General features: G+C 35.7%; 1 protein-coding gene across 3 annotated transcripts in view; it reads left to right on the top strand.

The window, feature by feature from the left end:
* The window catches only part of CDH8 (cadherin 8), a 212252-nt gene that overhangs the window by 72821 nt on the left and 126649 nt on the right, over nucleotides 1–12782 (top strand). Inside the window, exons 2-3 of one of the 3 annotated variants that reach the window (XM_026856641.1) lie at nucleotides 2161–2252; nucleotides 2346–2608. In XM_026856641.1, the coding sequence (XP_026712442.1) occupies nucleotides 2357–2608 (252 nt within the window). In that variant the 5' untranslated portion in view covers nucleotides 2161–2252; nucleotides 2346–2356. Of the gene's footprint in view, nucleotides 1–2160; nucleotides 2609–12782 lie in introns of all 3 variants that reach the window. The other 2 variants (XM_026856642.1, XR_003399202.1) reach the window with 2 other exon arrangements.

Here is a 12782-nt window from a genome sequence, read left to right as displayed (position 1 = left end):
CACCTGCTAGTCTTCCCTGATGGCCAGATCTCCCTTTAGGTGTGGCTTTTCAATATCATTATAGTGGCTTGATTCAGTAGCCATATCAGTTTCTCCTCCACATCTAATCCACAGGATTATAATTTAACTACCAGGCATTTCTTAGTTTTCATGTTAGCCAATATGAAAATTGCAGGGCCAAGTATTTAAAACTGCTTTCCATTGGCTCCCAAACACATACATGGTGTTCTGCTCCCAGGAATGGAGATGAAAATTCATTTCCAAATTTGTAAAGAAACATGGGGACAGTACAATCTCCATGCATTGCACAAAGTAAATGCCACGATTCACTGATAGAGCAGTGAATCCCAAATGAGAGCCCGTTTCTCAAATAAATGTCAAAAGGCTCCAGCAGTCTAGGTTCAACTGTAGAGAAATTTATCCAGCTCTACTGGATAGACAGTTACACACTGATCATATTCCCCAGCAGTACACCAATACATGCAAAAGCTCCATCAGATTTTTTTCTTTACCCAGCACTGCCTAAGGCTTGCCTAACTTTCCTGTTGGTACTTGAGAATCTTGCAGTTTTGCATTCATTGAGTTGTGTAACTGTAGTCTTCACAGAGTTACTTCATTGAGTTAAGGTTAATGACATGGTATGTGCATTACAGTTTCGGTGTGCATTTGACTCTTGTTTGCCTTAAGGTATTGCTGAATAGGGAGCTCCTGTGAGAACGGACCAGTCACAGCGAATCTTACGCATTAGTGCTGGTGGATAGGACCTAAATGTGATTGAAGTGAAGAGTAACAGACAGGAAGTCTGGGGGAGGAACTGTGGATGGATGCACTGAAATGAACTTAATGCTTGCCAAGGATTCAGAGTGGCATTCTGAAAAACAAATATCCTGTTCTTTCTTCAAACAAAAATGTTTGTGTGAGCATCGTATTGTTTTATCTCACTTATTTTATCTCTTAGAAAGCAGCCTGGGTAGATTAATTAGGAATTGTTTTCAAAAAGCTTCTTGAATATGAAAAGAAGTGCTTTATTATTATTTGGTCCTGTGAGTAAACCCCCCAAAAAAAAAACCCAACCCCCAGAGATTTTCACAGACATGCAACACTAGGAACTCATTTTAAAGCGGAAAAAAAAAACAGCTGAAGACACAGTGTAAGCTTAAGAGTGGACTCTTCTACCTATCTTGTATATAGTGGTTTCTCATGAGATCGTTTGGATATGAATTAGTCAAAGAAAATGTATCAGGAATCTTTTTACACAACTCCAGCCTCATTAGAGTAGCAGTAATGCAGCCTTTCTCCCTGAGCCGTGTCCCATCTATCTTTCTAAGTGATCCATGGCTGTATTTCAGGTTTTGCCAATCACTCTGGCATTAGCAAGCCCTACTGTGTTAACTTGCTTGTCCATTTCAAGGAATATTTACACTGAGATGAAACCTGATGTGGCCTTCTAATACATGAAAGGGTGGGTAGGGAAAGAAAGGCAAAATGCTCCCAAGTGTCCATCAAGGAAAAAGCCTTTGAAATAAAATCTGACTCTGTTTCTCTGAAAGTGAGAGACACTGAGAGTCCTGTAGTGCTGATGTGCATAAATGAGTTTACTTAGGTCCTGCTGGTGGGCTGGTGTAGGGATCATGGATTTCACAGTGGATTTATCAGTGCTGTTCCTCTGCTGGGCTCTGAAGGTTGTGCTGAGCTGTGTGCTCCTACATCTAGATGATTACTAAAATGAGAATGTACTGCTGGAGCCTTGTATGCTTACAATAAGTAATTTTTTTTTTTCTTGTGGAGGAAAGGAGAGTAAGTCTGCACATAAGAACATTATTTTGTTTGACTTATTATTTGACATACTAAGTGTTTATAGTTGACTACATAAAAAGTACAAGCTAGCAAGAAGGCCAAGAGCTTCTTCAGACCCAAAGACAAACTGCAAGCGAAATCTTTTCCTGAGTGTGTGTAATCTGGGTCTTCTCTCACTATTTCAGGCAATGAAGGAATTCACAGAATCACTTTTTTTTAAAATCTATTTAATATTCACTAATACTGTGTGCTACAAATGTAAATGTATGTCTTATTTATGATGTAAAAGTAAATAAAATTTTTCAGAATGCTTTTCTAATATCTTTAGTCACTGATTTGACCTTTTTTTTTCCCCCCCACCAGGAGTCTTTAATGATTGGAAAACTCAATGGATCATGTTTTTATAATCTAAGCTATTTTTTACGTTGACTGTGCTGTAAACACATGGAGGAGCTGTAAGTAAATGTTCTGTACTGCATGATGAATTGGATTGCTACAGTCTGGAGGAAAGCAAAATAATAATTTCATTTCTGTGGTGATTTGCGTAGCTTGTGGTACAATGCCAGAAAGACTAACGGAAATGCTTATGGATACGTGGACTCCATTAATAATATTATGGATTACTGTCCTTCCTTCCATTTATATGGCTCCAATGAATCAATCTCAAGTACTACCAAGTGGATCCAGTACAGGACTAAAAAGGCTAACTGAAGAACAAAGAGTTTTGAACCGTTCCAAGAGAGGCTGGGTATGGAATCAAATGTTTGTATTAGAAGAATTTTCTGGACCTGAACCAATACTAGTTGGCCGGGTAAGGCAAGATTTGTGGTTTTTTTTCTCTGAGTATGTAAATGTGTAGCATGTGATGGCCTTCAGTCATTAGGACTCTTCTAAGAAATTCATAGTTGAGGTGCTCCGTTATTCTGAAATTCTGCTCTAATATCCGTATGTTTGTGCTATAAATGTACCTCATTTTATGGATATGATTTCCTGATTAGCTAACCTGCTCTTTAGAACAAAATTATACATACTCCATTTGACAAAAATACAGAATCATGTACACATCCTTTCTTTAATATCGTTGGGCACCACTCTTCACCTCTGTCAGCTGAAGATTTTCACCAAAGCAGCTTTTGGTAATATGTTTATACTCATTCAAAATATTTTCCTGTTCATTCATTCAAAAAGTTTATTACAGCTATAGGTCGTTTTCTATCTCCAGCCTGACTACAGAGAGGTTATTTATGCTCTGAGAATTTTTAAAAACAAAAAGGGAAGTGTGGTATATAGAGCAAATTCCAAGGTACTAGTTCATAGGGAGGTCTTGATATGCACACATACAAAACAACATTATTGCCACAGGTTTTGTAATTTACTTCTAAAGTTAGGAAGATAGCACAAGGAAAATTATGTTTTTCTATGTGTCATAGCTTGCCTGTTACCTTAAACCTTTGACTGTTGCCATGCATTACCTTATTCTGTAGCTCAGTGTATTACCCCCAGTCAGAGAATCAGCCTTGAGCTTTCTCTAAAAAAAGAGATCATGGGCCATCGCATTCATCAGGAATGAATTATCTTTAGAATTATTTTTAGAAAAGAATTATCTGTTTCTATAAATGCATGTTTGGCCAATAGTGAGCTGTTATACATACCTTGATTGTTTATCACTAAAGTTCAGTTCCCTTTGAATAACGAGGTACATTATTGTCATATTACCTGACTACTGAAAATGAGTAAAAAAATCTAGAGAACAGAAATTACGGATATCAGTTAATTTCATGATAATTTTGGAAATTCTCTGGTTGAATGAATAGCATATAGTATAATATAGGAAATGTCAATAGCTATGTCTATTACTGGATAGAGCACAAATCAAGTGCATTCCTAAATTTTCCCTAGTGTAGCCACTTTCCCATCAAAACTTAGGGTCAGAAGGTGTAGTGATCTTTATATCCAGTGACTTTTGAGTGCTGTGGTAATTTACATTTATATCAGGTATTATTTATTATTTCTCATTTGTTTTTCTGGGGTTAGAACATGTCTCAATTTCAGAGAGGTAGCGATAAGCTTATTTCAGATCTTAAACTATTCTGTCCAACCCATTTTTCCTAGAATATTTTGGTCAGGCTTTTAAAATGATTTTGAGTTGCTTTTGAGTAGCTGTGAAGAATCCTGAGTTTGTACTTTGTAGTACTTTGATTTTCAGGGTGTATCCAAGTCTTAATATTTCTACAATAATAGGGGTTTTTTTAGTGGATATAATACCCTGAATTGTTTAAGTCATTAGTAAATAGAAGAACATGGGTTAAACTAAGCCAAACCAATAAAGACATCCCATCTTCTGCTGGCATTTTGAATGGAATTAGCTACTCTAAAATGCTGTGACAATCTATTTGTTGAGACTGCTGCATAATTAAAACGCTGCATGATATAGATGAAAATGAGCAAAAAGTGAAATTTGCTCCCATAGGGAGAAATCCTTGGTTTATTCATGAAAATAGCTTAAAATGTTCTTGTAATTCTTGTCTGTATTTTCTCACTCTCTCCAGAAAAAATCATCTGTATTTCTGACTTACTTTTCTTCCCTAAGATTTATAAGTACTATGGGCAGTTTAAAACTCTCCTGTAGTCAGTGGGAACAGAGGTACTCCACATCTTTCAGAGCTGCTGTTAATCCTTCCTGACTATAAAGCAGCAACTCCCTCAATTACAGCTCTTGGTGATCCTTATTCCCAGAACCTAAAGGTGTACAAAATGTCACAAGCAAAACACTCTGCTTCTCCATGGAGTTAGGCAATGGTTTGTTACCCTCTGTTACCCTCTTGGTTTCTTATCCATTGCAATTTAAAAATAACCTCCTTTTCAGAACTCACAGTGGATTTGCACTTACCTAGTTCCTCCTCATGTCTTTCCTACTTATACGCTTCCTCCAACCTTTCAATTTTACCCCCTGCCAAAGTATTTTCACACTTGGGGTATCTCCTTCATTCTGTTACTCTTTCCCAACTATTTTTCTGCCCTATGACTTCCCTTGGTTATATTTTTTTCCTTTTTTTTTTTTTCCAGATGTAAAATATAATATGTTGAATTAATACAGAGAGGCTTAATATTGTGGAGAGAACAATACCAAACATGTATGCCACCTCTTTGCTGCATTTTCTGGACATAGATTTGCTTTTGTGCCATTACAGAGGCAGTGTTGCTTGTATGTGCTTTTTACATGTTCAAAGTACTAGTATAATATCCAAACAAATTTATTATTTGACAGTTAGTTTCTTCACAGGGAACGTTCTTGAAGCAAATCTAATTATGTAGATTTTGAATGCAGTTTTTGTTTTTTTCTATGCTACTGTAGAGTGTACATGGTCCTTTTCATAGTTGTGCATGACTTGTAGAAACATGTAATTAGGTGCTCTAGATACGATGCAAAAATAATTTTTCGTGCACGCAAAGATAATAGACACACAAGCAGAATTTGATGTATGTTCTCAAATATACCTTTAAAGCACACTGAAAATTCAGTTCTTAACTGCTTAGAGAAATATTGATACTTAAATAATGTTTATTCATGTCAGTGGGTGGAAAGCCATTTGATTCTAATTGAAATGAAACATGTGTCAGCAAAATAAAACTGAAAATTGAGATTAATTATAACAAATATAGAAAGAATAGAAATCACTTTCTAAATAAAAGCCTGAATATAGAGTCTGTGCATTCATTCAGTTAGTTAAAAAGGTCTCATCCCAAAGTTTCTGAAGTACAGAAAAGTTTAGCAAGATGGGATTTACAGGTATAGGTAATACCTTTTATTTAGGCTGCTCAGTTTTTCGAGGAGGAACAGCTTCTAGGCATAATAACCCTTCTTCAGAATTTTAAGTGTTGCGATGCAACTGCACGCTCTTCAAAGGTATTTATTCATCACTGTTCTTCATGAATATATATTAATAAATTCATTCCCAATGTATTTGCTCTAATAAATGAAAGAATCTGGAGTGAGACTAATAGGATGATTTAATGTGACTTCTTTCTTGAAATGTGGTGCTTTTCTGCAATGACTTGAGTAAAGGGCAGGAGAAAATCTTTTGCTTTCATTCTTGAACTTCCTACAACGAGTTTGAAAAAGATGCACTTTTAATGTCAATTTATGTCAATGTAATGTCATTATATTAGGTAGGATAAAACTCAAACAAAATAAGCAGCTCTACTTGAGTTCACACATCAGTAACAAAGTGCACGAATACTTATCTCTTAAGGTGATTTCTGAATTTATGCAATTTCTCTATAAAATGCTACAAACATTCTCTTTTTTCTTTTTTGTCTTATTAATATTGCATTTATTTTGACACATGGTATTGTAATAAATTCCATATTGTTTTGATCTGTACACATAGAAATGTATATATGCATTTTGAGAAATCTTACAAAGTAATCTTTTTTATGTTCATGTGACATACAAGTGAGTTTGGTTTTGTTCACAGCAATACAATACAGAAAGATAGATTTACAAATACCCTTTCATACTTCAGGTTTGGTGGTGTGTTTTTTTTTTTTTAATTCATCCATAGCAACAGGTATGTACTTTACAAAGTTACTGCGTCTACTTTAGAACACTCCGTATACTGCATATTGCTGTCAGCAGTTTGCAAGCCTCCCAGTGGCTGACAACCTCATTCAAGTGTAGAGTGATATGTCTTGTGACACTGCATGCTGTCCCTGTGGACTTGATTAGTTAGATAGAACTTTTACTTGATATACACTGCTGCATTTTCTCAGTCTCCTCTGCATGCATTTACAGCACCATGGCAGATGTGCTGTGAAATCTGTGGTGTAGCAAATGCCACAGGAGACAGCCACTGAATTCACATTGAAATAGATAATAGAGTTAAAAAGCACTAGGAAACTAGGTTTTGGGTATATGATTGTAGCTCCTGTTTTATGGAACAAGCGTTATTAGTGATGTTTTAAATGGGATAGGACCTGGTTTAATAGACCTTTTTAAGCAGAAGTCTTGGATACTAAATGTGTTAATAGTTGATTGTAAGTACAATGCATGGAAAGAACGAAAGGTGGGATGAAGATGACGAAGGTGGTGGGGTTTTTTTTCTTATTTTTCATTACTTTTACCACTAAATGAATCAGACACAAAAAACCGCTAACAGTCAGTCAGATCCGTGCTGTTTCCGTGATTGCCTCTGGCAGTACTCCACGGTTTCTCCCAGAACCTTCCCCAGACTTTTTTTGAATTTATCTATTTCCAGTCCTAAAGTAATATATTGTATATTTTGTGCACAGTCTCTGTGATATGTAAAATAAGTGGGCCGGGGGGACCAGCACCTGTGTCACATGCGCAGCCACCGTCGCATCGGTGGTATGTGCCGGGTAGCAGAGTTGTGCTGGCTCTTGGAAGCTGCTCTCAAAAGCCCGGACAGGGGAGCAAACAAACCGGACTGAGTTCCTGATACTCAGAAAGAACATGGCCAAGTCAACTCTTTAGTGTAGTGGAATCTCAGGTAGACATTTTTTATCTGCGACTGTGGAAATTTTGTTCCTTGCTTCTGATTTACGTGATATATGTCTTTTTACTCTGTTAAATGCAGATTTTTTTTTGTATGGCTTGTCGGGTGAGGGAGCTAGGCAACTTTTTCTGTTCAGAGCAATGGAGATTTTTCCACTGATATATGGGGTTTAGGTTCAGGCCTTTAGAGGAGACATAATTTTCCTGTAGGAGGAGCAGTAGAGAGGCATCATGTTTTCACAGTTAAGCGCTTCAGGCTGCGCTACTGTAAAAACCGAACCTGGAAATGCAGAGAGCACTTATAAATAGCTTCAAGCTGTATGTTCTACATTATACATGTTTTATGCAATCTTTGATTTCATTGCCAACATACATTTTCTCTCTTAACAAGGAAATGGTAAAATCCTACTTGTTTAAAATTATAAATAGTTCTGTTGAAGTGCAAGTGATACATATATGCAAGTAAACAAGGTTTTAATTAAACAAGTTCTTTCCATATGTTTTCCTTTTTATTCCTGCATTAAACTTGTGATTATAATGGTTGCCTGAAAATACTGTTGTACTCAAGTGATACAAACCAGAAATGTATATAGCTAAGGCTTCCATTGCTTTAGGGATGAATTACATGCTGTTTCCCTGGATGGAAGAAATCACTGTGAAATATAGGTGTAGTATAGCCCTAGCATAGGTTTCATAGGGAATAACATGGTCCTACATTAATACACTGTTAAAGTTTTCACAGAACAACAGAAATCAGAACACGATATTATATAGATTCTTCTCTTTTTCTTCTAATACACACTTGTATGTTTTGCTATCTATGATTTAAATGCATGCCATAAAATATTCAATATCAGAAATGTCGCAAAGTCAACATTGCCTTCTGAGCCCTAGATTTTTGTTGTTGTTTTGCAACTATAATTATACACTAATTTTCCTACTTATGTTCAGTAAACTCCCAGAAGCTGAAATGTATCATTGATTTGCTACTGTATTCTTTATGGAAAATACTAATTCCCCCTGCCTTTTTGTGTGCTTCTGAAGGAGAAGAAATGGCTGTATACTTCATAGAACGCTCCAGTTTACATGGTCTGAATCAGCTTAGTAAGCAGGAGTGTAAGTAGCTCTGAGAAAAACTCTCCTTAATTAATTGTTGCTGCAAAGACAATAAACATAGTATCCAGTGTTTTATCGAAGCCTTAGAAAAGTAATGGGTTTAAAACAAATGTTCCTGGGTCTGCAAAAAATTTTATTCTTTTAAACTAAATACAAGTTCCAAGAAATTTCTTCTTGGAACGTATATATTTAAACACAAACAGTTCGGTTGAAGCAAGCCAGCAGTGACTACATTTTCTAATACAGTGTAAAAATAATTTTATTGATTTCTCTTAGAGTTAACAAACAAGATGTATCCTCAGACTCTAAAATCTCATTTTTGTATATTCTTGGGAGTATCACTGAGTAAGGTTGAACACTCATGCTTCCTCATCTCCAGTCTGGAGGCATGATATAAACAAAATTTAAGTATAGTCACAATTCAAAACACTTGTATGTCAGATAATACAACAGAGCTGGTAATAACTTCGAAGAGGCATTTCATCAGATGCCTCCTCTCTTTCTGCCTCACACTTTTAAAGCTGTAGAGCAAAAAGTGGCACATACCAGTATGGGCCACCACCGTGGAAAGCACTTAAGGAGTGCATTATAATGTCATTACTTATGAATCTGACATAATAAAGTGTCAACCTGCAAAACAGTAGGCACTTTCTGAGATATCTATATGTTCTTTACTGGAGCGGGAACGTTTCTGTGATGTGATTTGCATTATAAATTTTAGACTTCATAGATAATAAATGTAAAATGACTTCAAATAGTTGGGTTTGGGTTTTTGTTTCGTTTGTTTTTGACAAAAAAGGTAAATAAGGTGGACATGATTACACTGTGTGTGTTTAGGCATTTGGATGCCCTGATGTTACTTTAATGTTATTTGCTCAAATTTCCTTGTATTTTTCTAAAGCCAAAAAGATCTCTAATCTTCTGGAAAGAAAAGTAGCTAACATTGAGAATTTTTTTTGTATGTGAAGAATTAGAAGCTTGTGTACTTTTGTTCAATATATTGATCTAAGCACTTTATCTTTCTCACAATGAATTGACATGTTTTCCAAGGATGCGTGCAAAACACTGAAGTGACAGTATGAAAAATTAAGCAGAGCCTTCCACATGATATTCTGCAGATGCCCTATGATCATTTAGTCTTTCCAACATTGCTTTAGTAAATGGTTTTCAATTTCTACCTGTAGGGTCCACCTCTGGTGCTGTCAGGATGCTTCAGTTCCAGTTGTCAATTTAACTACCAATTAGTGCCAATTGTGATGTTGGTTTTTTTGCTAAAAGTTTGTCTTTTCTGAACTTGACAAACTTATCTCCCATAGGCCATTGAAAAGCTATCAGATAGTAGTGACTTCCCAAAAGTGACAGAACACGTTGCCTTTTGACCAGTAAAGGATGTATTTATTGTTTTCATATTTCATTTATTTCATCCTGATATGATGTTCCTCAATTTGCTACGGATTCATGTAATGAAAACCTTAAAAATAATTCAGCATAAAATGAGATATGCTTTGGGACTAATTCCTTTAGTGTTGGCAGGCTTCCAGTAAGAGCTCTGGAGCTGAAGTGGGTGATACATTATGAACCAAATTATATCTGAGAAAGGTTGGCTTTTTAACTAGTGGACAGGTCTGCATTTTTAGGATGTTATAAAGACACATTCACATTAATCACAAGGAAAATTAGTTTGCATGTGGAAATAATGGGAAAGAGTTTGCATAAATTTTGTTTCTTGAAAGTTGTTTTAAAAGTTGTTTTTCTTCCTATTCTGCTAAAGTGAAAGAAAGAAAAGGAAGGCATGATGTGTTGCACAACAGCCCGAGGACTTCACACCTGAGAGTCTTTTGTTTGGTTTTTGGTGGGGTTTTTTGGACAAAGCCCAAGATGTCAATGCTGTGCAATTTAATCTGGATGTAAAGCAGTCAGCTTCATTACAGAAATAACTCACTGCAAAAAGTATTTTAGGCAGTGTTTAAAGGTAACTTACTTGAAAACAATATGTGGGGCATGTGGTATTGAAAATAAACATAGATAATTTTCTTAAAGATACTTAGGTAAATATTTATATATCCGAGTAGTCTCTTTGTGATCCCTGAGGAACACCTTTAGTGATTATAGAGTAATACATAACTTTCCTTTTTCCTGAGGACTCTCCTCTGTTAGTGTAAAGATTCCCCTTCCATAATTTCTTTCAAAACCTTTATTTTAGAGCCGTCATGCCAGCAGCTAAGAAAAAGTAAGTGTAGCTCTCCCTGGAGACTATCAATGCCATTCCTAAATTAACCGGAGGAATCATTAGGTGCAACATAAGAAATCCCTTTTCTGTTTCAGGGTCTGAGCTCAATAACTGTTATGCACCCAGGCCCTGGTGAATAGAAGCAAAGCTGAGTCTTTGTATATCAACTTGATGTGCTGTGCATTGCTGTTAGATTGCCTCAATGAGGGGGTTGTAGTGAAATAAAAGACTGACTTGGAGTGGATCAGTGGAGGCAAAGAGCCCAGTTATAGGTAGAACCAGTACAAAATACTTCTTAGCAGTTCAGAGTGCCTAGGCAGCTGCTGGTTTAAATCCAGAAACCATATTATCTAATTTTCTTTTTCCTTGCAGAGAGAACTGCTTATATACAATAGAAGTATTGTTACCAAGTGAGAAAAGGTGAATTTTAGTATATGCAGAACTGGTGGTGGGCATCCAGACGTGAAGTATACAGAGGATAAAGGAATTGAACCAAACCATAGCTCTTCTATCACATTATTTTCTAAGGTTACCAAGCTACAAGCATCATTAAGAGCTATGACATGTTATACACCAACCTAAGAAATCGGGATATTAAAGTGAATGGAAGAAACCCCTTATTTTTTAATTAATTTGTGGTAATCTGCAACATAATGGATGCAACATGATCCTGTATATTAAAGCATGATGCAAAAGGCTCAGAATCTGTTATTAGGCAACTCAAATAGTTTAATGAAAATCTAGAATATTTTTAAAGAATAAATTTTCTAAATACAATTACTGACATACTTTTTATTCCCTTTTCACTCTTTTATTTTAGATTGTGTGTTTTGCAGGCAACCTGTTCTCTAATTATTATGCAGTCTAAAGCATTTAATGTAGACTATTGGCACACTTTGCAATTTCTATTGTTGTCTTGTCATACAGACAAGAAAATACAATGTCCAGAGGCAAAATGTTTGTTTCTTCCTTCATGCAAAATGATCTGAAACAAGACTTAATGCCAACACAATATTTCAAATTTGTTAGTTTATTTCTGCTAATTAAGGAGTCTTGATTATTTTGTTGGATGTCCCACATACTTGTTAGAATATATGATTAACTGAGAGCAGATGCTGATCTAAATATACAAGGACTTTTACTTTTTACTGAGTTTTCATATGAATAAACAGAAGTTACTTAAATTATTTAAAGCGTATATCAGGATTTTATTTGGCACAAGAAGATTTACAGACTGAATTGAGATTTAAGTCATGGGTTTTTTTAAGGGAATCTCAGTGTGGACGTGCAAATTTTTAAAACACTGTACGTACACTCGAAGCTTACATGGAGGGCGTTTTTGTAAACTGAACTACAGCAATAGAGGAATGGGACACAAAATAACAGTAAATGTGAAAGCTGTTAATGTTGCCATTTATATTAAGAAGTCTTAGCTAAAATTTTGATCTGTTTTGTTGAGTAGAATTCCTGCCTCAAAGCTGTTACTGTCCAAATAGGATGTGCAGACTGTAACAGAGAGCAAAAATATAAATGCAGAAAGATGGTGTGGGTGGAGAAGTAATTTTCAATGTCCACAATTTTGTCTCAAGTTCATGGCATTGCTAGGGGACAAGCATTTTGATTCACTGTTGATTTCCATAGACAGGGCTGTCTCCCACTAGCCAGTAATGCTATCCCAAGGTGCAAAGACCAGACGTTACCGGGAAGTCTAAGAAACCATGTGATTACTTTTTAAGTGCGTGGGACTTTCTGTATGAGATATGACTTTGCAATTTATTAATAACTTAAATGTGACATATTGACAAATATATGTACCCTTTAATATGTCGAACATGAGACTTACTGACACGGTGGAGTTACCATACCTCAAAAATAAATAAAGAAGATTAGAAACACTCTAAATTGTTAGGCAGAACTAGGCTTCTCATTCTGTGTAGAAGGCAACGGCACTGATCATCCTATTAAATAATCATTTTGTAATTGATCTAAATTCTGTCACTCCAGAAGACCACCTGCTAGTTATTGCAAATTACCGATAAGCAAAAGAATGCTAGGAATTGAGCAGTATATATGCGTAAATAAATATTTTGATTTTTAAGGGAACTTTTTGTGAGTAAATGTTTC

This window comes from Athene cunicularia, assembly GCF_003259725.1.
Source record: "Athene cunicularia isolate RWA chromosome 11 unlocalized genomic scaffold, athCun1 chr11_part1, whole genome shotgun sequence".
NCBI classification, from domain to species: Eukaryota; Metazoa; Chordata; class Aves; order Strigiformes; family Strigidae; genus Athene; species Athene cunicularia.
This window is presented reverse-complemented; position numbering and strand designations above follow the sequence as displayed.